Source organism: Momordica charantia, assembly GCF_013281855.1.
Source record: "Momordica charantia cultivar OHB3-1 chromosome 11 unlocalized genomic scaffold, Mcharantia_2.0 BLBB01000011.1, whole genome shotgun sequence".
Taxonomy (NCBI): domain Eukaryota; kingdom Viridiplantae; phylum Streptophyta; class Magnoliopsida; order Cucurbitales; family Cucurbitaceae; genus Momordica; species Momordica charantia.
The window spans coordinates 3,447,649-3,473,727 of NW_028275159.1; the positions used below are offsets into that span (position 1 = coordinate 3,447,649).

The 26,079-nt window shown below is 32.4% G+C and overlaps 4 protein-coding genes and 1 long non-coding RNA gene across 10 annotated transcripts; 1 reads left to right on the top strand and 4 right to left on the bottom strand.

Annotated features, from left to right (window-relative positions):
• Positions 1-1,590: 1,590 nt before the first annotated feature.
• LOC111017025 (uncharacterized) lies at positions 1,591-5,166 on the bottom strand. 2 transcript variants are annotated; one of them, XM_022292780.2, is made up of 10 exons: positions 4,888-5,166; positions 4,526-4,728; positions 3,668-3,849; positions 3,299-3,583; positions 3,166-3,224; positions 3,034-3,070; positions 2,846-2,917; positions 2,320-2,644; positions 1,809-2,200; positions 1,591-1,619 (listed from the first exon to the last, which is right to left on the bottom strand). In XM_022292780.2, the coding sequence occupies exons 1-9, from the start codon at positions 5,012-5,014 to the stop codon at positions 1,814-1,816; spliced, it is 1,677 nt and encodes a 558-aa protein (XP_022148472.1). In that variant the 5' UTR covers positions 5,015-5,166; the 3' UTR covers positions 1,591-1,619; positions 1,809-1,813. The 2 variants fall into 2 exon arrangements, with proteins under 2 accessions (XP_022148472.1, XP_022148392.1); XM_022292700.2 differs by having other exon boundaries at positions 1,591-2,200.
• Positions 5,167-8,867: 3,701 nt separating this feature from the next.
• LOC111010564 (protein TPR1-like) lies at positions 8,868-10,636 on the bottom strand. 3 transcript variants are annotated; one of them, XM_022284034.2, is made up of 4 exons: positions 10,493-10,636; positions 10,221-10,400; positions 10,030-10,098; positions 8,868-9,259 (listed from the first exon to the last, which is right to left on the bottom strand). In XM_022284034.2, exons 1-4 carry the CDS (start codon positions 10,573-10,575, stop codon positions 9,031-9,033), a joined length of 561 nt encoding a protein of 186 aa, XP_022139726.1. In that variant the 5' UTR covers positions 10,576-10,636; the 3' UTR covers positions 8,868-9,030. The 3 variants fall into 3 exon arrangements, with proteins under 3 accessions (XP_022139726.1, XP_022139717.1, XP_022139734.1); XM_022284025.2 differs by having other exon boundaries at positions 9,985-10,098; XM_022284042.2 differs by having other exon boundaries at positions 9,121-9,259; positions 9,968-10,098.
• Positions 10,637-12,967: 2,331 nt separating this feature from the next.
• Positions 12,968-15,034, top strand: LOC111011990 (uncharacterized). Of its 3 annotated transcripts, XR_015789051.1 has the most exons (5): positions 12,976-13,340; positions 13,810-13,868; positions 13,972-14,582; positions 14,723-14,778; positions 14,894-15,034. It is a non-coding gene; the product is annotated as an uncharacterized LOC111011990 (long non-coding RNA). The 3 variants fall into 3 exon arrangements; XR_015789050.1 differs by having other exon boundaries at positions 12,968-13,534; positions 13,972-14,778; XR_002601475.2 differs by having other exon boundaries at positions 12,973-13,340; positions 13,972-14,778.
• On the bottom strand, positions 14,758-15,741 carry LOC111011980 (TPD1 protein homolog 1). The gene is made up of 2 exons (XM_022285987.2): positions 15,323-15,741; positions 14,758-15,209 (listed from the first exon to the last, which is right to left on the bottom strand). Exons 1-2 carry the CDS (start codon positions 15,384-15,386, stop codon positions 14,890-14,892), a joined length of 384 nt encoding a protein of 127 aa, XP_022141679.1. The 5' UTR covers positions 15,387-15,741; the 3' UTR covers positions 14,758-14,889.
• An 8,104-nt stretch (positions 15,742-23,845) lies between these two features.
• On the bottom strand, positions 23,846-25,023 carry LOC111012144 (TPD1 protein homolog 1B-like). Its single transcript, XM_022286204.2, has 2 exons — positions 24,950-25,023; positions 23,846-24,289 (listed from the first exon to the last, which is right to left on the bottom strand). Exons 1-2 carry the CDS (start codon positions 25,005-25,007, stop codon positions 23,979-23,981), a joined length of 369 nt encoding a protein of 122 aa, XP_022141896.1. The 5' UTR covers positions 25,008-25,023; the 3' UTR covers positions 23,846-23,978.
• Between the last annotated feature and the right edge of the window lie 1,056 nt (positions 25,024-26,079).

Genomic DNA, 26,079 nt, shown 5'->3' on the forward strand with positions numbered 1-26,079 from the left:
AAGAATTCTGAGCCTTTGAATTTTCATTAACTCTGATATTAATGGAGCCGTCTAATTATCGAACTTATTTTTTCTCTATGCCTGCAAGTCAATTAGTCAAACAGATTGATTTTTATTTTTTTAATAGATTGGAGAAATTTCAACTTTGATTCAAATTTAAAAAATCAACTAGATTTTGTCCATTAAACTTGGCAATAAAAAATGGTCCATGAAACAATCAATTCTGTTTTTTTTTTTTTAATTAAACAATCAATTTTTTAATTATATAAACTGACCCATTAAAACCTATACCATTTTTCAAACCTAAAGGAAAATTACCAAGTTTAAATCTTTACCTCACTCCTTCGTTAATTTCGTCATTAATTGCTATCAATTGATTAACAAGCAAACTCTCATTTTTATTTTACATGTGGAGGTGAAGAATTGAACTCACGATCTTTTGGTTGTTGATATGTGTCAATTACCGTTGACTTATACTCGCTTTGGTAGCAAACTCTCATTATTATATCACAACTTTTTTTCAAATTTATAAAAGAATTACCACTCCTACCTTATCGTCTATCAAAATTACCTTTAGATTATAAACAAAATAAAACTAATTTATGTCGAAGCAAACTTAACTCAGTAGTAATTGACATATGTGTGAGATTGTGAGTTGGATTCCCATCATACATGTTTTATTAAAAAAAAAATTATTTCACAAGAAAATGGAGGTGGCCGAGCAGAAACAGAAAATTACACACATTTCCCTCCCACAACTTTATCTCGCCATTTTCTTCTTGGTAAATAAAATTAAGCTGATTTAGTGAATATTTGGGTGGCTGATTTGTTTTTAAATTTTTTAATTTTGTGATTCAAATGGTTAAAAATCTGAAAACAACATTTTTATAATTTTAGTATTTTTAAATTTTAAATTTTAAATTTTAAAATTTAAAATGCACGATTACATTATAAAAACTTTGATAAATATAATATTTAATGTCGTAAACCCATTTCATTTATTTATTTTTGTTGAAATTAAAAATGTAAAAGATAATATTGTAAAATAATAATTATACAAATTTTATAACATATATGTTAATAAATTATTTAATTACATTTTAGATTTAACTAAATATTTAGTTGGTAGTTCCAACAAATTTATATGTCTAAACACACCTTTAACAATTTATTTAATTAGGATTTAATTTTTAAATATGTTTTTCATTCCATCTATTGTTTTCATAATATCACCAAACAAATACACACCTTAGTAACTTACAACTTTTTATTTTAGTAACATTCAATTAATTAAGACATATATTCCGACCGAAAAGTCGTGGGTTCGGATTCCTACCCCAAACATTTGTAGTAAAAAAAACTGCTTTTTATTTCAGTAAAATTAATCAACAAGCAAAGCTATACTACTATTACTCCATATACTCCAGTTGTCACATATGCAAACTTGAAACTATATGATAACCTACCTTTCGTCGACTTGTTTCCGAAACGTCATCTAACCGTACCGGTTCCTACAGGTCCTTCGAGTTCATTCCATATTTCCTGGATTCAATGGCTGAATCAGAAACAGCAGAACACAACACAGTCTAATAGTCCTGATCTCTCATTCTTTGATACCTCTGCAATGTGCATGAAAACAAGCTGGCTAATATGGCGCCATCGGTTATGAACAAACGAAACTATGGTAAAATAGTTCTCCACATTGAAGGTGATCTCGCTGAATTATATTACATTCGTGGAACATGAAAAAATATGAGCAGATCCTAGGATATCAGCTATGTTAGCAGTGGAAATAATCTCACACTTACAGTTCTCAAGATTCTTTGTTCCCCTCCAACTCTTCCCCAGTTGGTTTAGTAATCAAGCCATTTGTATAAGCGCGATGGCGCCGTTCTCGACCGTATATAATCCATAGAATCAGAGAGAGCATAACAGCAATGGAGATAGTTGATAATCCGACATAGACCCATCTGCTGTATTGTTGTAGACCAGGACAATAGTTTCTATGTATTTCATTGAATGTCTGTCGTACAAACGAACAGTCTTGGAGCTCAACCAAAGTAGGACCGTAATTCGACAGTGCGTTGCTTAAATTTACTCCACTCGCCATCTGGTTGTACAAACTCGGAGTCAACCGCCCCGTCGTGATGCATATATTATCACCAGTAGGTGAAACTTGGCAGACATAACCGCCCCATACCTACTCAAATAAGATGATAACAGACAAAAAAGGATTATAAAGCTTCTCTTTTAACTTTGTCAATTGAGAATGAACTTCACAGTGCCCATCTGCTAGAGATTTGAGGTCTTGTGACTTACTTGTGTGGCATTTTGCAAGTCTACTTCGCCAGAAGAACAAGTTCTGGGTGTCAAGTCCGGGTGAAACGGGTTGCATAGTGTTGGCAAAATGGGACCAGATTGGTTAAAGTACATTGGTTTGAAGTTCGGCGAAAAATTTATGTTGGAGACGTTCGTGATCACCTCGTTCACCAGATCGACAAGTTTAGCACTCACTTCCTTGCTTTTTACCAGTGTCTCTTGGGCAGTCTCTTTATCCACACAAGGAAGAACGTCATCTAAGGCCGTATGCGCCGCAGGATTCTGGACCCATTCATCCATTGCAATGCAAGTATCTGCAGCCGCGCTACATATCAAGTCGGAAAAGATATCAGATTTGCTTGGTTATAAAGTTGAAGAGCAAAGAGAGTGAAAAAGAACATGAGCTAGCAGTAAAGTTCTCATCATTTTAGATGTATGTAGCGATGTAAATTTTACAAACATTTTACAGAAGTTTACTGTATGTCTATTTCAAGTATTTGCAGCATAAGATTTGAACATAGCTTACTTGTGGAGAATAAGAAATGTGCCCGATAAGATGAACGTCCCAGTGACAAGTAACCAACCAGTAATCACCAGGCTGCAATAGTATATCATGACAGTTATTTAAGAAAATACAGTATGGTAACACACTACTTTAGAGCGACGCTCAGTGAAGAGAAGAAGCGAACAACGAAAATTTACAGTCTCACTTACATGTAGACAAGAAGTTGCATACCGAACATGGAGAATACTGGAAGAAAAAGTTACATCAGACTAAACCGAGTAAGAATCACATGAAGGAGTTTTTGTAAGTAAGAGCATAATTAAGAATTGGAAAACACTTACAGAATCCGAGAAATGTCAATAGAAGCATAATAGCTGCGACAATTATAAGTGCCAGACGACTGCAATGTCATGAAGATCATCAGCTTATGATTGAAACATGGGAAACAGGAAAAATAGAGAAGTCTAGACATACATAGAATCAAGGAGATCTTTAATGTCATTTGAGTTGTGCACAGATTTGTCAGCAAGAATACTAGCAGAAGAGTTTATCTTCGTCTCAATCTGGTCGATGTCGGTTTGAACATCAGAGGGCAGAAAAACTTGATCCACTCCAGTCTGCTTGGCTGCAGCAAAATAATCAGATACGTCGCGGAGCTTTTGAGCAGTCAAATCTGCCTGATCTATGACATATTCCAATGTTTCTGATGTACTATTATGAAACCTTCCTTGGCCAATGTATAAAATTACACATCCAATGCTGAACACAAGATAATGTATCAGTTTTTCTTCCCCAAGATTTCAACCAAATACATAACAAGTGGAAAGGAGAGAGGATATTCACATTGCTGCAATGGAGAACATTATGAGGAAAAAAAGTGAAAGAGTATAAGCCGTTCGAGAATAGCCATACGACTGCATTCCGCAACAGAAGTAACAAAGAGAGATGATCAATAAGCAAATCCCAAAACCCAAGAGCCAGGCTGCAGCAACAGCAAACAAAGGAACTGCAGTGAACCCAACAGACTGTTTCCAAATGACAGAAGCACAGAGTAAGAACAGAGAAACAGAGATATCTCTGGAAAGACGTCATCTATAATGGATTAACAAATCACAGGAAGGATGTAAAATACCGGAAAGCAGATAAAAGTGAGGTGAGTCACAACAGAACAGCCCATTGCATAAAATCTTCGCAACTAAAACCGAAATAAATCGTTATATGTTGACAAATTTGAGATAAGGTACCTGAGTTTGGTATGAATTTTTGGAAGGAATTAGAAACATTTTTCAAACTTCACATTGTATTTGATTACATGGTTAGAAGTGATTTTGAAAATTCTAATCACACTAGAAAAAACGCTTCACTTAAAAGCACTGAATGGTAAGACTAAAACCAATCACTCAAGTCAACTTCCATAGAGAAGGTTTAAACAAAAACCAAGTATTCCCAACGCATAATGCACGATTGGTGAAGAAATTATACATTTTAACACTAAGGTTATCTAATCACAGATAAAAATAACTACATAGTTGAAATGATAATTAATGACATACTCTTTCATCAAGAAACATCATCAAATAGAAACGAATTACGCTTCTATTTGTTTATTTATCTTATAGCAAATAGCAGCAGCTCAAACTTCCAAAGTTATTTCATGATTTCATCAAAGGGTTGAGTATGGAGAACAAAGTACAAACTTACAGCCCAATAATGGCGGTCACTAATATTCCAGCCGCCGGAGTAGACTTGAAAGCCACTGAGAGGATCTTTCCTACGAGTTCTTTCAGCTGCCAACACAAAAAATGAGTGCTCCACAGGCTCCGTTATGGGCCCTTCCGCAATAGACCCCATCGGACTTCCCAACCCGAGCCCTCCACCGTTATAATACTCATCATTTCTCCACCCTAAACAGTGGAAAAAGAAAGGGCAAGAAATCAGCAAGTGATCCTAATTTTGTTTCTCTGTTATAGTAAACATTATCTTCTTCCGGCTGTGAAAAAAAGTGAAAATCCAAATCCAAACAACCTTTTTCGCTAAATAACCAGAAAATGGAGAGTGAGTACCTGAGATGGGAGGCATTTGAGAGAACGGAGTCTGAGAATCGCCATGGGAGAAGGAAACTAAAGCAGAGGAGCAACACAGCGAAAATGCAGCTAGAACTGAAAATGGCGGTGGTCGCTGGTGTAGCATTGTGAGGTTTGTACAGAGAGATGATTCTCTACGGCGAGCTGCTGCTCGGAACTTATCTCCGGTGACCGGAAAAACGGAAGCCGGCGGATAAAACGGTCGCGAGAACGATTGACAACGAAGGACGAACGTTGGATGCTTTCGATTGTTTTAGTTTTTATTTCGGTGTGTTTATTTTTGGGTTGTCCAACACTCGTAACATTTGGAAACTTTTTGGACGAAATTGCCCTTCCTTCGGTTATGATGAGTTGGATTTAAATAGAAAAAAAAAATCTCTTGGAAAATGAGTTTCACGAACTGTCTCGTATACTTTTAAATTTTCATCCATGGTTGAACTAAAATTTTCATTAATACTATTTTGGTACGGTAATTTTTATTTTGGTCCATTTTTATATTTTTAAATCGTTCATTTTGATTATTAATTTTTAAAAATTACCAATTTGATACTTATTTGTAAAATTGTATTGTAAATTTCATATATAATGAATGTCCTATAATATAAATTTATGGTTACATTTAAAAAAATTTAGTGAGTCAAATGTCCTATTAAAATTGTGATAAAAATGAAAATGATACAATGATCACGTTTTAATTAGATGAATTAAATTTAACGTTTTAAAAGTATAGAGACTAAAATGAATAAATATTAAAAATAGGTGACGAAAAATAGATGTTTTTAAAATATAATAATCAAACTAAACTGTAATTAAAAAGTTGAAAACAAATCCCATTAACATCTGTTTCTCTTCTTAGGTTCCAACTTCTTACCTACAATTAATTGTATCGGGGAAAGAAAAAAGCACAGGAAAATTAGTATTTATGTAATTAATTTCCCGAAGGCGGGAAAGGTAGGGGCATTTTGGTCAGAGAAAATGAATAGGAATTGGGCCAGAGCTGGGAAGTGCGGCCCAGAAGAGAAACAAAATTGGAGAGTGGGTCCCACGATGGCTCGATATACGAGGATTGCTTGCTTTTTGAGTTTGTCTGATTTTTGGAGTACGCGAAGGCCCAATAAAGGCCCACAAATTCCGCCTCCCTTATTGGCTTTCCTAATCATTGTTTTTGTTCTCTCTAACACTGCAATTTTCAAAAAACAATAATGAAAATACTCTCACTTGGTTTATAATTCTAGTTTTTTTTCTTTTTTGGTTGGGAGTTTTTAGAACAGTAGAAATGTCTCATTTTTGTTTAAATTAATTTTCTATGATAGTTAATTAATACGATTGATTGTATTTGATTTATGTTAATATGAACATAATTTTTTTTAGTACAACCTGTGGAAGTGGAGGTGGAGGATTCGAACTTATAACTTTTTATTAGAGATATATGTCAATTTTTATGAACTAACCTCATGTTGGCTAACATATACATAATTTAACGATAAACAATTTTTTTTTGTTGTTAAAATACTAGTTTGATCCATCTACTTTTAAAATATTCGTTTTAGTCTTTGCGTTCTCAATTTTGGTTCATTTAGTCCCAGTATTTATTTTGGTCCCTGTACTTTTAAAAGTGACCATTTTTGTTCCTTAATTTTATTCGTAATCTTATTTTTTTCTATCACAATTTCAACACGACACTAAAATTAATATATTTATTAAAATGTAAACATTATTTTATACTAAAAGTTTCCGTTACGTGTAAAATATGTATTAAAATTTTGCAAAAGGGACTAAAAGATCATTCTCTAAAATTATAGGGACTAAAATGAAAATAACTACAAGTACTGAAATTTTTTTAAATCTTTTCGGGAGGTTGAAAATTCAATTCCCCCGCCCCCTATTTATTTTTACTAAAAAAATATATATTTGTTTGTTTTACTGATGAATATATATTCGAGTGTTTTTTTATAAGGGTATATATATATATATATATATATATTAAACGTTAATTTAATTATTTTGATAATTTTATGATAAGTATGTTATTTTTTGAAGTTTGTATCTATACAAATATCCCAAAATTCAAAAAGAGTCTCGTTTCCCCAAAATTCGGTTCCGAATCGGCCGAATTTTCCATTATTGACAAAGTTGTGTCCTTTCTGGCAAATGAGTTCTGTTTTTCAAACTTCTGAATTTTGACTTTTTGGTTCGTTTTCTCACTGCTAGAGAGATTCTCAGGAGGAGAGAGAGGGGTCCGCAGAATCTACCATATTTGTGGGCCTCATGGGGAACAAAGTATGGCCCAAAAGATTCACTCGTGGGCTTCTTGCACAATATCCATTTCGACCCAATTAGTGGTTTCTATCAAGGCCCAATTAAATTTGGTCAATACGGCAATAAGCTGGGATATATCATATAGGTTAAAATACTATATTAGCCCCGTATTTGGTGGTTCTATTTTAGTCTTTTTAGACTTATCTTAAAATTTAATTTTTCTAGTACAACAATTTAGGAATATGAATATCGAACTTTCGATTTCGAAGAAAAGAGTACATGTCAATTAATTTTAAGCTACGATCATGTGGCTATCTCAAAATTTAGTTAAATTTTAAATATAATCTCTACCATCTAACATATGATAGGACAATTTTCTTTTGACCATGTCAGTTGATTTTAATTTCAAACTAACGATAAGGACTATTTTTTAGATTTATTGAAAGTACACATTTTAAAAGTACATGAAATAAAATAGAACATTTTATAAATCATATCAGTGTTATTTATTATCATTCTGCTTTATAGTTCCGGTAGCTGCGAGACCTTCCATCATGCTCAGATTTTTATTGAAAACGTGTCTTTGACCCACGATTTCTGACCTAAGATATAAAACATGAAACTACTATTTTTTTTTACAAATAATTTAAAATTAGTATAATTTTAGAATATGTTTCAAAAACTACAATATTTCTATCAAATGCCCTATTGACCAGAAGAAAACGTTTCTTTGTTTTTTTACCCAACGAAAATAAATCACGAATGATGTTGTGGTAAATTAATGTTTTTTTTTCCCTTGGCCAATATAACATTTTGATACCTAACTTTTATGATAATTCTCAATTTAATTCTTAATTGTTTAAACATATAAATATTAAAATTTATCAATTGGATCATTTTGAAAAATATTTTGCTAGTTTTGTAAAAAAAAAAGCTTCTACCTCACCAAATGGTTGTTTTATTAACCTAAGATAGACACATGTCTAACATTGTTACATTTCAATTTTGTGTCTAATAGATTTGAGAATTTTAAAAAATGTCTAGAATTTCTTAGACAAGAAATTGAAGATGAAAAACTTATTATACCTAATTTTGAAAGTTTATTGTATGCCCTTGCCCAGGATCTCTCGAATTCGAATTCGTCAAACTTGTGGGGTGGCCCCGACATTTTCTTGTGACCTAGTTGTGCCATATGCTTCACTTTAGTTGTTTAACCCTAAGATTGTTCCAACTCAACCACAGTGTGAGATTCTTACGATTGAGCCACCAAAAATAAATGTGCACCTTGTTATTGTTGTTATAGAAATTCGATTTTTTCCAATGTAGAAAATCACTAGCGCTACAGCTTATAAAAATTTCGTTGCCAAAGCCCTTTTCAACAGGCGTAGCACCATCAAGATAGACTTTTGCCGACCAAATCTTACATTCTGTTGGCAAAAATCACCTTTTACGACAAATTACATTTTATCGCTAAATGTATTTGGATGATGAAATTCACTTAATCGATATAGAGTATCTTCGACGATGATATATACTATCATTTCTTTTAAGCTTTTCTTAACCATACTCACATATAATATCAAAATCTTCAAATATAGTGTCGATTTATTCATGTATCCCTTCTCTACCTAAGATGTCATAATTTACTTTCATTTTTTTACTATATGGGGTAAATATTTCTGTTAAAACTAGACTAGATATATTTAAATAGTCCTTATTTCATTAAGAAAAAACCATAAATAAGTGGCCAACAATGTCCCTTTTCCAATCATAACTTTCTCTAACATTTATCTATGTTAAAGATCACGAAGAAATAACGCATATAAAACGTTTGGAAAGTTGACCGCTAGAAGCTTCCACGGTTTAATCGTTCGACTCTCTCCGACAAGTGGCCGGTGGTACTTCACGACCATTGAAGAAACCACGGCCGGCCATCGCCTCCGTGTAGAGCCTCTGCAATGTTGTTGGAAGCGGTGGGAGAGTGAGCTTCCCTTCGAAAAGCGGATTCGCATTGATGCATCTCTTGATATTTGCCATTACAACTTTTCTTGCTTCCTTCAAATTTTTGTAGCTCGACAGCAACCTGTGAGACCTGTTTGTTTATGATGACGATATGATCATCAGACATCCTCGTTTGTAAAATCATAAAAAATAATAAAAAGTAAAAACCATTAAATTATAAGTTTGATCCATTAATTTAGTGGTTTATTTAATTACATTACTTTAAAAAGTTCAAATTAGGTCCCCACTAAATAGCCTTTGCGGTTTAGAAAAAATTGTAACAAGTGACTAAATTTTTTATTTTATATATAATAAGAAATAAGTCTCCATTACTAATTTTGTTAGTGTAAGGCGGCTGTGACATATTATTTAAGAATTATGTCTCAAATGAACTTGCTAAGTGGCCATCATGTTAAATGAATTAATGTGAGTGATTTATTAAACACAAAGTAGATTTTTTTAAAAGTAAAAAGATTAAGCAGACACAACTCTAGTTTTAAGGGCTTATTACAAATTTTGTATCTAAATTTTAAAAATTATGTATAATATTAGGCTTCTAAACTTTAATAAACATCTAACAGATGCCTAAATTTTTTAAATGTTTGTCTAGTAGATCAACTTTGAGAAGTGTTTAGCAAGTTCTTCAACAACGATTAATTCTACAACCTACTTTTCAAATTAATTTAGTGAAATTTCAATTTTCATAGCCCAAACTTGTAGTTTAAGCTAGAAAAGATTCACGAGGCATAATCGATGCAATTTAACCAGCAAAAAGAAAAGAAAAAGGAAAAAGCTGTACGGAAATTGAAAACTTGCATAAAATCCTCCATTTGCACGAGCTCAAAAGCTTGCTGGACCAACCCTGGGTTGTATTCGCTGAAAATTTCGATGTCGTTTTCGACCACCTCCCGAGCAATCTCCCGCTCTCCACTGCATGCAAAATCGCGTCTTATAATCACGTTTTCTTGGTGGAAGTAGAATAAAATTTTAAAAAATATATATATATATATATATATATATATATATATATATATATATATATATATGCGTACTCGGCCAGTGCTTCGAGGAACTTGAGCTTCCTAATCCCGAAGTAAATCTTGGTGGAGTAGAGATTGTCGTGAATATCGGTGAATCCGCAGAGATAACTCTCGGCTTCATTATAAGCACAGCAATTCAACATTTCTTCGAAGTAACTCATGTTGAAATACAATCCAGTTTCGCATTCCAGCCTCAAAATTCAATTTAAAAAAAAAATCAAATCAAATAATATTTTCTAAAATTAAGGTTAATGATGATTAATTAATTTGGGTTCAGATCTTACGAGCGAGCGGTTTCGGAGAGATTCTGCTGGTCGAGGTAGTGGAGGATGAGGAAGAGAATGCCGCGGTCGGGATCCGTCGCCATTATCGCCGCCGCGTACGGTGGTTTCTGGTTTCTGGTTTTGGTGAGGAGGCGGAAATGGCTGCCGGGGGAGCCTGCGATTTATAACTCCGATCCCGGCCCCACCTCCGCTCCGCCGCCCCCACGTGTCATTCACTGTAACTTGTAACTGCCCACCCCCATATGGGTCCCACCTTCTTGATGAAAAAGAATAAAAAATTCGCGTTCCTTGTAAAACAGCCTCACGCGCACTATAGATTTGAATTTCCACACCTCATATTCGATGTATTAAAAAAATTGATTTGTGTCTAATAACTACTTTTAAATTTCGAAAACGTATTTGTCATAAAATAATATTCAAAGTTCAACCTTTTTAAAAATATATATATATATATATATATATATATATATATATATATATTGAAAGTTCAACTTATTAATAATTTTTAAGTTTAAATTTTATGATATATAGATATTTTTAAAGTTAAAATTACTTTATTATACACCGCTCTCAAAATTCATGGATCAAATACGTAATTTATTCTTGAAATTTTACATAAATATTAATAAAATAGTGACATTGATTAATTTTTTAAAATGGAAAAAATTATTAGAATCTCTCGAGCTTTTATTGTTCATCTTCTCATTAGAGATTAAATGATTGATCCTGATGTAAAGTTGGTATTGTTATATTTTGAGGTCTCCTAAATTACAATAGCAAAAATAAATGTCTAATGAGCATAAATTTAAATGGACATATATATCTACTAATTGACTTTTATCTCGCGTGAGTTTCACGATATATGAATTCGAGTAATCAATCATTTCCCAATTGCATATATTGTTAGTAAGACAATAATCATGATGGATAACTAACTATCGTCGATAACAAATCTAGTAGTTATTAATTATTGATGTTATTTGGTCAGCGTATCAACAACAAGGAAGTATTAAATGTTTTAACGATCATTATTGTGAACATATCCAAACATAATCAATCATTAAAAAACAGTTTTTTTACCGTGCATAGTTAAGCAGACCACTTTCATGGTCGAAAAATCAAAATTGATATTTATTGACATTTTTTTTTAAAGTAAAATTATATTTGATAGTACAAGAGATCAATTTCCATTTTTTACCTTCCATTAAAATTTCTATGATTTATGGTAAAAGTATAGCTCAACAAAACATATATTTTCAATCAACTTTATTTGTTTTTAAATAATACTAATATAAACATAAATATTAATAATAACAACTGAGAAGTTTGAAAAAAAAAACTTGTAATTTATTGAACTTCTGAAATATTTATTTAATATTAATCCTCACGACATATATATTCAATTAAAACAAAAACCAGAAGGAGTGCACAATAGTAAGCGTGAACCCTTCCTCACAGAATCGACTCGCAGACGCGCGTACGGAGCCTCGCTTCATAAAAAATTGCCAATATGAACACTTTACATGAATGGTAGGTTCGTCGGGACCACACACCAGAATATTTCACCGTGTAAAGCCCTACGAATGACACGTGTCCATTGCCTGAGGCTGTAACTGCCAAAAATAGGTACTGATTTTAACGTTAATTTAAAAATAATAATAAAAGGTTATAAATCAATTAACAAATAGTAAAAACTGTACTAATTTCTTTTTTCTTTGTAATTTAAAGGCACGAAGGGAATGATATATTTTTTTTTTGATAAAGATTGAAGGGTATGGTGTTGATATTGTTGCTGTCTCAATACTGTATTGCCATTTTAAGCCATTAATTGGAATATGGATAATAAATGATGATTTTTCTGTAACAATTGCATGTAATGTTTTAATATGGTAAGGAATCAAATATTGAAACCGTATCAAAATCAACAATTCTAGTGATTTAGACGTAAAAAAGATTTATTTTAAGTCAAATACACCTCGTAATTACAACTTTCTATTACCTTTGAATTCCAATTTTTCGATGGATCATAAGATTTTAAAATATTATTTATATATTTATAAAAGTAATTGTTAAAAATATTTTTTAGTACAACAAATGGAGATGTGGATTCGAACTCATGACCGTAATTATTGAAAATATAATATAAAAAGACGATCCTAAATGTATACTGTCAAAAAAACTGTCTTTTTTGAGAAAATTGTCAAAAACTATGTTAATTACTAATTAACGTAAATATTGACTAATTGAAACAAGATTGAATGGTGGTCAATTGTTCCAAAGGGGTTAGAATTAATTAAGAGGCAATGAGGCATGATGACAATCTGATATATATTGATATGAGTATCTCATATATTATTGAACATGTTTTGAAATACATAAAAGGTTTTTTTGCTCTGCCCACTACAATTTACCTTATTTTTATAATAGGCTATAAATTATATTAGATTTGCAGTTAAAAAAAAAACTAAAGGCGTTTATGTTTCTATCTCGTAATTAGGTTAATTGGGCTTAATCCTGAGCCCATCCTCCCAATGTTCTTAGGTTCGGCCCAGGCGTATGCTTAGAGTTCTTCCTCTTCCCTCCTCAAGAATTTTTAGATTCATCGACGGATCGATGCGGAAAATTTGAAGAATTCATCAGAACGAAGCAAAAATGGCTACGATTCTGGACAGTCATCTTGCATTGTAGAGTCCAAATGACATTAGCTTTTTCTAAACTTACTGACGATCGATTCATTCCGGCACTTTTCCGTCGCCACTGCATCGCAAAATCTCCGCCATGTTAGAGACCGTGCTGGTTCAGACAGCCATTGATTCTTCAGCATTTTGGTGTTTTCTTCCTCCCAATGGTGCAGTCCATGTTATTTTAACTCAAATAATTCGTCTCATGCCAATTCACCGTGCTTTTGAATTTCCCGCCGTGGAGTTTTCTTTGGATTCTCGTCTTGTTAGTTCGTTCACTCGAAATGCTTTGAAAACCGAGTTCCTGTGTCAATTCTGGCCTCTGAGATTCCTTATGTCGATTACGCTTGCTTCTTTTTATGTACGTGTTATCCGTCCCCCGCGGCCATTTGAGCTTTAGCCCTAACAGGATAGTTATTTCAGTCGAAATTCTTGAACTAGTTGAATGATTTATCCATTCTTTCGTTATATTGATTTCTTTTTATAAGCGCACATCCGGACACCATAGACAGAGGTCAAATGTTCTGTAGCTGTTGGCCATTGCTTTCTAATTCCATGTTCATATTACCGTCTGTTTGTAAAGTTGCTCTTTCTCTTCACGTCTTTGACTTTTAACATATTGTTTGGGTTTTACAGATAGGAGCTCCACCTATTGGAATTGTTACACTTTCCATTCTACATGACCAGTTTAAAGGGTCAGTTGCAACTTGCTGTGCTGCAAGATCTATGTTTATATATGTGTGTGTTTTGCTTTCTTCGGGAACATGAAAACAACCTAATTCTTTTTATTTGTTGTAGTTCTACATTGATTGTGTTTCATGAAGAAAATGATGGTCATACGCTAAAAAGACTGTGAAGCTGAGGATGATAATGCTTGATTGATGTAATTGTTTGGAACGATGGTGTAGTGAGGAGGGAATGAAGATAAGTTTTAGCATGAAATAGGTGTCCACGTGATGGTGAGAATGAAAAATGGTCACAATCAGGATGAGAATAAAAGAGAGATGAAGGTTGGACCAGTAGCCATTACCCCATGTCAATTATGGTTACGAAGCAGAGTATTTAAAGCCAGTGGAAATGAGGGAATGAAGAGGATGATTTTGATGATAATCATATGTTGGGGGCGAGGTTCGAGAGTATAGTTTCATCTCTCTCACCATTTTCATCTCCTTCGTTGTAGGATATCTGATCTGAATGGTCGGAGCAAGCTTTGCAGTTGCTCATGAGGCTGATTGTAGTCGGGTCCAAAAGAGCGGACTCAGATAATAAGATATAGTTTGACGAAAGCTTCTTGAACACACAACACTCCCTCTTTCTACCGCATGCGCACGCAGACCCCGAATCGGAAACCATGCTTATATCAAGTCTTTCAAAAAGGCTGGTTCTTTTGTCAAACCCAAGTGAGGATGGTAACATTTGTGATCTCTAGTCTGTGTAGGAATAAAAAAACACTACCCCCACTGGCCCTTTTTACTAGATGTCAAATTTCTCCCCTCTTCTACCAAACCATGTGATATAACTATAACCTGTCCAATCCATGTTTTAACAGATCAGGTGGAAGCGGAAGAAAACAACCTCAAGATATATTGGCAGAAGACATCATCTGTAATCAATTATAATTCTTTTCAAACAAAAAAAACAAGTGATTATCATTTTCCCTTCCAATTTCAGAGGAACTCAGACTAAATTGATAACTTATTTTTAATGTTTGGTGCTTCAGGCAGGACACTGAGCAACAGAGAAACGAGGGAACATGATGAAAGGGGGATCCCAAGCGTAGGAAAATGAAACTGAAGCACGAGGCTGTACAGTGCTACCGTTTATGAGAAGACAAGTGTCCCCCTGCTTTGACAGAATCGATGGAACAACGGGTTCAGTAGTCTGAAACCCTGGGCAGGACAACACGATTTGCTTCTGAGGACAATCGCAATTATTGATCACTTGCACGTTCCATTCAGGCTGCCCCCCAATTTCCCTCCCGCTTCTCTCTGTTCCTATGTTAATGGTGTCCAAACTGCAGTTTCCACCTGCAGAACCTGCAACAAATTTCACCTAACTCAAACTCAGAAAAAGGAAGAGGAAGCTAGAGAGGTAGTAGAGATCGCCAATATTTTATCTGGGATTTTAACTTTTTATCAAATTCTATTACCTTTGTTGATGAAACTTAGGATTAGGATGAGGATTGCTGCAATCATGGTGGAGAGGTTGATCATGGCTGGTGGGGGAACTTTTTGCAAGCTGGCTGGAAGTGCCTTTGAGATAAGTGGAAACCAAATTCTATGTTTTTATGATTGCTTTTTCTTGGAAAATTATGGTATCCTCGTGTCTACATATCTGTATTTTCAATGGCTTTCCTTATTGGCTATGGCAATAATTAAAACTATAATAGTTTCGAAAACAAAAAGAAATCAATTTAAAACTCTTACGCAAGTCTCTAGTGTGATGTGCTGTCAACATAAATTTTCATATGCGTTGACTGTTTTTTTAGACACTGAAAATCTCATGTATTTGAGAACAGAAATAGGAAGATAAGAATTGTGACGTGATTTACCAATCATTCTCTTGATGTTTTCTTTTCTTTTCATTTTTAGATCAAAGTCGATGCTTAGTTCAAATCCTATTACTTCTATTGAAATTTTGCGTTAACTAGAGAACTGGTTGGAATCCCATCCTTAAACTTTCACCTCCTAAGCTTACAAAACTTTTGTAATTAAATCCTTCCATTGCAGCGATAATGATGAGGTTTAATTGTGATAACTTTGTAAGTTTGAAGGGTATAATTATAATTCATTAAAAGACTAGAATAGACCGGATCAATATTTGACGTTAGTTAGTCAGTCCCAACCAACCGATTGTTGAAATTACAAAATCGACCCGTTGGTCGGTTAGATTTTATGTACACCTCTCTAACGACCCCACGTCTAAACTCAGTTTCTCTTTGTATATTTTTTCTTTAGCTTCATTTATAGTTATGTTTCAATTTTCCGCCATTCTTCTATCCTTTGTTCGTATTCTCCCTCTATTTCTCTCCCTCATTAATATCTTTTATTTTTTTACATTTGTGTATGTTTGTGCCAGTTTACGCGCACCTCGATTAATCTCACGGGACAACTGACTCTTCCTTATTAATATTCAATACTCTTCCTCTCCCCCTTTCTAGCATGCCACCACCAAATCCATCTTTTCCTTTCCCTTCTCTCTCATATGCAAGACCACGCCAACTAAATTCATCTCTCTTCTTCTCTTCTCTCTCTCACATGCAAGAGCCCTATGCTCTCATTCATTCTCTCTCTTACATGCATGACTCAACCCCTTCTATTCCCTCTCCTAACCTGAAAAGCCCAATCCGGTTGGTAGTCTCCATCGGACTGGTCGAGTGCTTAAATAAATCATTTTTATTGACATCTCCAACTAATAGTTGTTGTCGAGATTGAGATTGAGCTAACCTTGACTGACTTTCACCCCTAGGAAAATTTTTTAAGGGTTTAATTTTAGCAACTTGTATAGTTTGAGAGTTTATTCTAATTTGTTTTTTAACCTGCCATTGAGCCTGAAAGACATTAAAAGTTTTCTTTATAAGAAGCTCATTCGAAGGTTCGAACTCATGATATAGGGGTGATTTAATCATAACAATTTTTTTAGCTCAAGTGTGCACTACTAGCAGAGTTACAACGATACAACTTACTCACAATGTTTTTAAAAAATTTTTTGGTCACGTTACAAACCTAATACAAGACTAGACTCGGTATGGGTGGTTTAAAAACAATTACATATGGAAGTTCAATTACACACAGGATGGAGATATAGCATTTAAGTTTAGATACTAAAATAGGTATAAATATAATATATATCAAATACTTTGCCAAAGATGTATAATACACAGCATAGAAAGCACTCCCCAATCTTTATTTGCACATAGGATTATAAGTTGGAGAGAAGAAACTAGGAACAAACAACTTGGGAGAAGAAAGGGGTGAAATTAAATAAAGGGTCCCATGCATAAGTGAAGGTGATGGGAATAGAGGAATAGATTGGAAGGCCAGCATTGACCACACATTGAGCCCCCATCTTGGCTAAGATGGTGAGTTTGATGGCTTTAGCTGTCTTGAAACCTCCACACTTGAATCTCACATTCAACTGAGTGCAATTTTTGCATTCATTGCTGATTCTAACTCTCCATTCTCTTTTCCCATTTACCATTTCCCCGGTTGGAGTTTGCCTGATTGCCAAGTCCTCCATAGAGCATCCCCAACCCCCTTCAATTCACAAAACATGAAACATTTCCCACAAAATTAGATAAAGTTTCATATCTACCGACATACACATCCAATTTCAGTTTGTGCTCTGTGATAGATTTTGTGTTCAGCTTGTGATTGAAAGTTCAGATTTATGAAGGTTCGAGAGATAATAAGTTCAAACTTCAAATCATGGTGACCACCTTCTTAAGATTTAATATCATACGAGATTTCTTTGGCAACCAAATATTGTTTCATGAGATTGTTTGAGGTACATGTAAATTGGCCCAGGTACTCGTAAATATGTATAAAAACAGTTATAACTTTGCTGTTGCTGCTTTGAAGCATGGATATGGAAACTACTTTGTTTAAGGAAGTCGTCAAAATAACCTCTGAGGGGAGGAGGGGCCACCTAATAAAGGGGTTGTAGTGACTATGCCCAGGTAGTTGTTTTCTAAAGACACATGTACTTGCAAAGTCGTTGGAATACGTATGGACTATGGAAGATGACATTTGGATGGCGTCAAAAAGGTCAAAGGAGTTGGTGACCTAAAGCTTTGAAGGTAGCTCTCACTAATAATTCTCATGAAACCTTTATTTACCCCGTCTTTCCTTAAAGCTTATTTACTAACAACTTTTTGTTTTTGTTTTTTTGTAAAACTCTTGATTATTTTTTGTTGAATTCAAATAGCCAACATTGATTTTTAGGATTTTTTTAGCTTTTAAATTTTGGTTAGGGTTATAAAAAAGATTACAAAACAAATAAAATTTAAACAATCAAGCTTAATTTTTTAAAAAACAGACAATTAAGAACAAAATCATTACATTGAAAAACCAAAACAAAAGCTCTCATATATTTGCATTAGAAATTTCTTCATTTCATTTTCTAAAAAACAATTATCCACCCTTAAACAAAAGATAGGTAAAAGATTTGACATAGATCTAAAATTTTCAAGAAAATAAAGATATAAATTTCTAAGAGAGTGAACTATTTGATAATACCTTTGGCAAGGAGAGAGAGGAAGATGAATACACAAATAGCCTTGAAGATGACAGCCATTAGCAGGGACCTTTTTTCCTCTCCTTTCACAGACAACTTTTTATTTTCTGTGAGGAAAGGAGGTAGAATATATACAAACATTTATGTGGTAAATATTAATATATATCTCTGTATTTTCTTGTATAAAAAAGTGGATATATATCTTTATTTTATATATGTTGTATGTATACAAAAATGATGACAAAAACACTCCACCAAACTTCATTAATTATAAATGGTTCTCATTCATGTATTTCCTCCTTTTTGAGCTGGGCTTTTAATAAAAATAAAATGCCCCTTAATTTATTTATATTTATCTTTAAATGACTTCCCATCTCAATGATATATTTCCTTTTTATTTTCTTCAAACAAAAATTATTAGTTTAAATACAAAATGGTTCATGTATTTTTTATTTTGGTTCATTTTGATCTCTATACTTTCAACTTTTTTTTTTCATTTTAGTTCATGTACTTTTGGAATATTTATTTTAGTCATCGTACTTTTTAAAAGTGACAATTCTGAGCCTTTCATTTTAATTTTTATCTCATTTATTTTGATTAAAATTTTAACATGAAATATAGTCATAATTTTGTATTAAATGTTTTTTATTGTGTATAAAATTTTGCAAATAGAGATCAAAAACAGTTTAAAAGTACAGTGACCAAAGTAGATGTTTCGATCGTACAGGGACTAACATGTACAAAAATTTGAACATACAAAAACTAAAATAGACATTTTGAAAATATGAAGATTAAAATGAACCAAAGTCGAAAGTGCTGGAACCAAAAAGTATTTAAACCAAAATTATTATCTTTTACTAATCACATATATAATAATTAATCATTAGCCGAATGTTTCTGAAAATCAAATCAATAAAGAAAATACTGCTCTTTTTTATAAATTTTAAATTAAATTCTCTTTTAGGAAAAATGAAAAAGGTGACATACAAAGTATGGCATAAAAAGTAGAAAACATATATTTTTTAAAGAGACATATTTTGCAGAAGTCAACGTGAAATAATTTTATGTGGTAGGTTGGTTTTATGGCGATGGATTCAGTCCGCATAATTCAGGATACTCATTATTTCTTCATTTATTGCATTTAAAGTTTTATGTCATTTAGGAAAAAAGCAAATCAATTTTGTTATATTATTATTTTGTGAATAAAAATTTGAAACAATAAATAGACTGATCTGATCGGTTATGCAAACGATATAGATCTCAATGTCTGTTTTCGATTTATTTTAGTAGAAATCAATAAATTTGTTCGGACACATTCAATTCTTATTATAGTAATTGACAACTCATTATTTAAAAAAAAAGTTTTTGTTTTTTGCATTACTCTTTCTTAATTATCAAACATTTAATGGTGGTGAGGACAATATTACTCCTTACCGTTAAGGAGGCGAGCTTAGAAGGAAGGATTGTCCCGCTCTTAAATTTTAGAACTTTAATTAATGATTACTAGAATATAGTTACTAGTCAAAAGCTGATTGTTAAACATGGTTATAAAACACATTTGTCTCGATACTTCAAAAATAACGACTTTAAATTGGTTAAAATTTAGTGCCAATTATGAAGTATGCATGATTGATTTGTGTATAAAAAATAAAAAGTCATGTGTACAAATTAAGACAGCAGCTATCGGGTAAAAGAATGAATGTGTTAGTTGCCTACATGCAGCTATCGGGTAAAAGAATGAATGTGTTAGTTGCCTACATGAGATCCTTCGCCTTCTGTCTTTCTCCTCCCACCTCGCCAGGGTGGAACTGAAGCAGAGGATTTAGAGCAAATTCCATGAGGAATTTAAACTGGTTCAAGCCAATTTCGATCCATGGTAAGCTTGGGAGGAGACTTTCCCTTGGGGAGTATGAGCGGACGGGATCTCGGTGTCTCTGGAGTAGAGATTAAGGATCTCGATATGGGTGGCTAAGACGATTCATTTTTTTTTAATCATAAATCGTCTAGGACACTGGCCTTTTAATTTATACACATGGATGAGTCACATCATAAATCTAACGTACTTTTTTTTAACATTAGGAACTAAATTGTAATCAATTTTAGACGTAAAAAATGATTTATTTTAAGTCAAATACACCTCGTAACTTCAACATTCTATTACCTTTGAATTCGAATTTTTTGATGGACCATAAGTTTTAAAAATATTATTGATATATTTATAAAAGTAATTGTTATAAATATTTTTTAGTACAACGAGGGGAGAAAGAGGTTCGCACAAGCACCAGGTGAAAACATTAATTATATATTTCAATTGAACTTTTATTCTTTTCTTTCTTCCTTTTTTTCCTTTCCTTTTCTTTTCTTTTATGTTCTTTTGAAATACGGAAAATTCCTTCAAAACTAGATTCCCAGTCCGCATTCATCTTTTTCTCCATCAGAAATGTTACTTAGAATTCTTCTTCGGTTCTTGTTTCCCAATGGTTTTCACCCAAAGAACAGAAATTCGCACCCAGATAGGTGCTACATCAAGGGTATTACTGGCCGTCCTTAGAGATACGACCGATCTTAGATAGTCACGGTCCCAGGCCCGGCCATTCGCACAATGGGGGATAAATCTGATAGGCCCTTGTTGCATGTCCACAATCTATATGAGTACAAGTGCATTATTCTCGTCAATTCACATGTACTAAGGATGTTACTCTAAGCATGCGTTAAGAATACAAAAAATGTAAATAAAAGAAAATTAATGTTCGTATAACTAAAACTCTAGCGGGTAAAATGCTATAAAAATGTAGAGATAAATTCCAATTGAGAAATTTAGCACAAAAGGCGAATTAAGGGAAACATGAATGAGATTAAGACCGGTGAGACTCCTTAAGCTTCACTTACTCATAGAGGACGCTCTAGTATAAAATCGATGCTAATGCTCAAACCGATGTGGTTCCCTTCCGAGACACCCAAACATGAATACCGTTCTAAATACCCAAACAATAAGAATAGATTTTAAGCATGTTTAGGGGACATTATTCTTTCCTAACTATCCATAAATCTACTAAACAAAAGTAACTAATCCACGAATAGAGCTAATCGCGCTACCTAACTGATAAATGTGGCCAGAAAAAACAGATGAAAATATAAAAGCATCTCTATTTATCAGTAATTAAAATCAGACTAGAGGTCTCTGTTCCTAAGCTACAGCATAGAATCTCCTTAAAAAATGGGGTTTTAGTTCATGGGGAGGGAAGAAATTAAATACAATGGGGAAAAGAGAGAAACAATGTGAAAAAGCTTGAGAAATCCTCTGAAAGCACCAGCTCAGTACGAAACTAGCAGCTCCAGCCTCTTCCCATCTTCCCATCGGCTTATTCTCGAAATGGGGGCAGCTTTCCAGTAGTTCTGGGAATAATTTCTCTTGGGATCTTTTCGCGTATTATAATAATAAATATATTTTTTATTTTTCAAAATCTATACTTAACCTAATTATATTTCTCTATCCCCTTGGCTATAATCTAATAAAAAATAGGTTAAAAAACACTTTTGTCTCTATGTCCAGTAAAGTAACGATTTAGTTCCTGAACTTTTGCTTGTAATGATTTAGTTTTGGGTTTCAAATTTGTAACAATTTAGTCCTCAAACTATGACATGTAACAATTAAATTTGTTAAATTTCTTATACATTTAGATCGATAAATCAATGAATGACCAAATGTGTTTACAAATTACAAAGACTAAATCGTTATAAGATAAAAATCGATACTTAAGTTTGACAAAAAAATTTACGATATGGACTAAATTGTTAAAAAAATGTTAAACTATAAACACTAAATTGTTAGGTACTAAAATTTAAGGACTAAATTGTTATCAATTTAAAAGTACAATGACTAAATTGTTATAAACTAAAATTTAGGGACTAGATTATTATATTAGCAAAAGTATAAGAAGCAAATGTGTTTTTTAACCTAAAAAATATATATATTTTTTCATCATTCTAATCATTTTTTCAAAAGCTCAATTTTTCTCTTTTCTTTCTGTTTCTTTTTTTATATTTTATTTTATTTTTTTATCAAAAGTGAACTAAAACTTGGCGTCAATCGGAGTCGAATGGACATATTAGGAAGAAACTTAGATTTTTTATGTTCATTCTTTTACACACTCAAAAAACATATGTTTCACGAACCTATGAGCTAAAAGGGTTTCTATTGACATAATTTGCCAATATTTCATAAATCTTTTAAAAAAGAATAAAAAATACTATTGATTATGATTATAAACAGGTTTAAATGATATTTTGGTCCTACTTTTTGGCTTGGGATCATTTTGATTCATTTAGTTTCAATTAAGTATATTTTTTAATATATTTTCAATTTTTATTCATTTTAGTTTTTATATTGTTTAAACATTCATTTTAATCCTTTTACTTTTAAAAAGTTATCATTTTGATCAATTTAATTTTTTTTATCTCATTTATTTCCAATCAAAATTTTAATATGATACTTTTTAAATCACTAATTTCTTTTTTAAATGTAGCCATAAATTTGTATTAAAGGTTTTTATTCAATATAAATTTTTTGTTAAATATTGTATGTAGAGATTAAAATAGTCACCTTTTAAAAATACATAAATTTAAAAACAAACATTTTAAAATTACATGAAACTAAAATAAACAAAACTTAAAATTAAAAGACCGAATTAGATATTTAAACCCAACAAATAATTCTCTTTGTTTTTTTTTTACAATTATTTATATTGGAAAAAATTTCCCAAAATTTGACTTTTGCATGAAATTTAAATATCCTTAAAATAAATAAATAAAAGTTTTCAGAATTACTTGAAGAAGAAATATAAAAAATTGATTTAGGGTATGTTTTGGGGTGATTTTGGTAGAGTAAAAAATCACTTTTATTAAACATGGTTAGAAAATACATTTGGTCTTTATACTTAAAAAATAACGACTTTAAATTAGTCACAATTTAATCCCCAATTAAAAAGGAAAACAACAAACACACAAGCTAATAACACCAAAAACATTCCTCCTCACATCTTGCACGGCTAGTTTCTACTTTTATTGCAAATGTTCTTTTCTTTTCTAAAATAATATAACATTATAATTGCATAGCAAAGATTCAAAATTCTAACTGTACTCATATAGTGATATTTTAACCGTTAAACTATATGCTCTACTTTTATTGCAAATGTTCTTTTCTTTTCTAAAATAATATAACATTATAATTGCATAGCAAAGATTCAAAATTCTAACTGTACTCATATAGTGATATTTTAACCGTTAAACTATATGCTCTACTTTTATTGCAAATGTTCTTTTCTTTTCTAAAATAATATAACATTATAATTGCATAGCAAAGATTCAAAATTCTAACTGTACTCATATAGTGATATTTTAACCGTTAAACTATATGCTCGATAAGCTACAACAAAACTGTGGGTTAAGACTTGATATATTTCATGTGGTTGCATATGCAATACATATCACAAACCTAAGAAACAAAACCATAATACAAACTGTGGGGGTATTTTAGTAATTGTAAATAGAAAAAAAGAAAAAAGAGGAAATTAAGAACAAGCAACTTGGGAGGAGAGGGGCTTGAAAGGGAAAATAAGATCCCAAGCATAAGTGAAGGAGATGGGATCTGATTTGAAGATTGGCCGACCACCGTTGATCAAACACTCATTCCCAGTATTTGTTAACTTTGATGAATCAACAATCTCCTCTGAGGAAAATCCAGTGCAATCCAACTTCACATTGTACTGAGAACAAACACAGTTGTTTGAGACTGTCACTAACCATTCTTGCTGCCCTCCAACTCTTTTTTCAGTTGCTTCTTGCTTGATTGAAATGTCACCCAACGAGCATTGGCAGTTGCCTGAAAATTATTCATCCGAAACAAAATTAGTCGACTTCGACGACAAAACGGGTCGTTCTCGATTTGTAGATACGAGAGATTGTTATAGTTCGTTCTCGTCGTCGACTATCGTGTGGCATTGTGGCCTTTGTTTGTTAACTTGATGAAAGTTAAGTCAAAGCACTCAATCGATATTGAATGTTAATTAAAGGGTCGATCTGTCACCCCACAATTTTTAAACTAAAATTTGGAAAAGTGGGTGAAATGTTTTTTTAGAACAATAATATGTGGGGTGGGGGTTTCAATATGTTATGGCGTGCTGATTTTTACAACTGACTTCTTCATGAAACTAGAAAAAACGCTTGTAATATGAATTAGGGATGCTCATTTTTTCCATGGGAATGGGTCGTGGGACTCGCCCTAAACAGGGGTGGGGAATCCCCGTTTAGATTCCTTGCAGGGTGGGGATGAGGATATTTTTCCCCCTTCCCCGTTCCCTGCCCCGCCACAATTTTTAAAAAATATATATTTATATATATACTAAATATAAATAAGCTTTTTTCCACCTTACCTAAAGGGATGTGTGTGAAAGGATTAAACCATGTAAATGAAGTTTTATCAAAATTCAGGGATTTAAACTGCAACATGATCATAGTAAGATGAGTTTCTAAATATATATACCTTTGGAAAGGAGACAAAAGAAGAAGAGTGCACACAAAAGCTTGATGGAAGCAACCATTTCTTTATGCTTTTCTTTTTCTGAAAAGTTATATGTTTTGAAATGCAAATCAAAGTCTTATTTATAAGGACCCTTTTCAAGGATATAATGCACAAAAATTGTACACAAAATTATTTTATTTAATATCTTTCCATTTGAAGATGGTAATAATTTAGAAATATTTTGAATTTAAACAAAAATGTCTAGTAATTGAATGCATATATATTTCAAAAATGTCAACTATTTCACAAATATTTGGGAAGTAAATCACTTTCCATGTTAGGAGTAACCAGAATCAGTTACAAATGACTGTTATTTTTTATTTTCTTAAAATAAGGAAAAAAAGTAATCTTTGAATTCAGTGAAAACATAGGACTGTGTTTCCTTATAAGAAAAACAAAAACATGACTCGACTATTATGGTTAATAATTATACATTTAACCCTAATTTTTTTCATTCAAGAGGTGAAAATTTGAATATCTAATTTTAAATTTCGATTCTATCTATGAGTTTTTTGTTATCTTCTATTCAATTGTTGAAAATAACACTATTGATATTATAGATAAAGAAAAATAATCATCATGAGTGGCTCATTGGTCTAGAGGACTTAAGATGAATTAAGAAGGAATTGGTTCAAACTCTATGATAGCAGCAGAAAAAAAAAAAAAAAATATATATATATATATATATATATATATATGGCACCTAGAACATCTATCTTATAACTTTAGAGGGATCCAACCCCACATTATGTTTTGAGTTCTCCAACAAATACACAGTTGATGATTAGGGATGACAACGGGGCAGGGCCGGGGGCCATCCTCATCTCCGCCCTCATCCCCGATAAATATATTTATTTATTTAATTTTTTTTTCATTTTTTTTATTTTTATGGGGGTTAAAACTAAATAAAAAGTGGCTAAATGGGCCTCGTGCTTAGACTTTTTAAAAAATATTTAAAAATTATTTATTAAAATTAATATATATTAAAATTATCATATATAAAAATATAAAAATGAATAAAATATTAAATAGGGAAGGATCAGAGACGGGGATGGGGAGGAGAGATCTCTCTCATCCCCGCCAGAGACCTA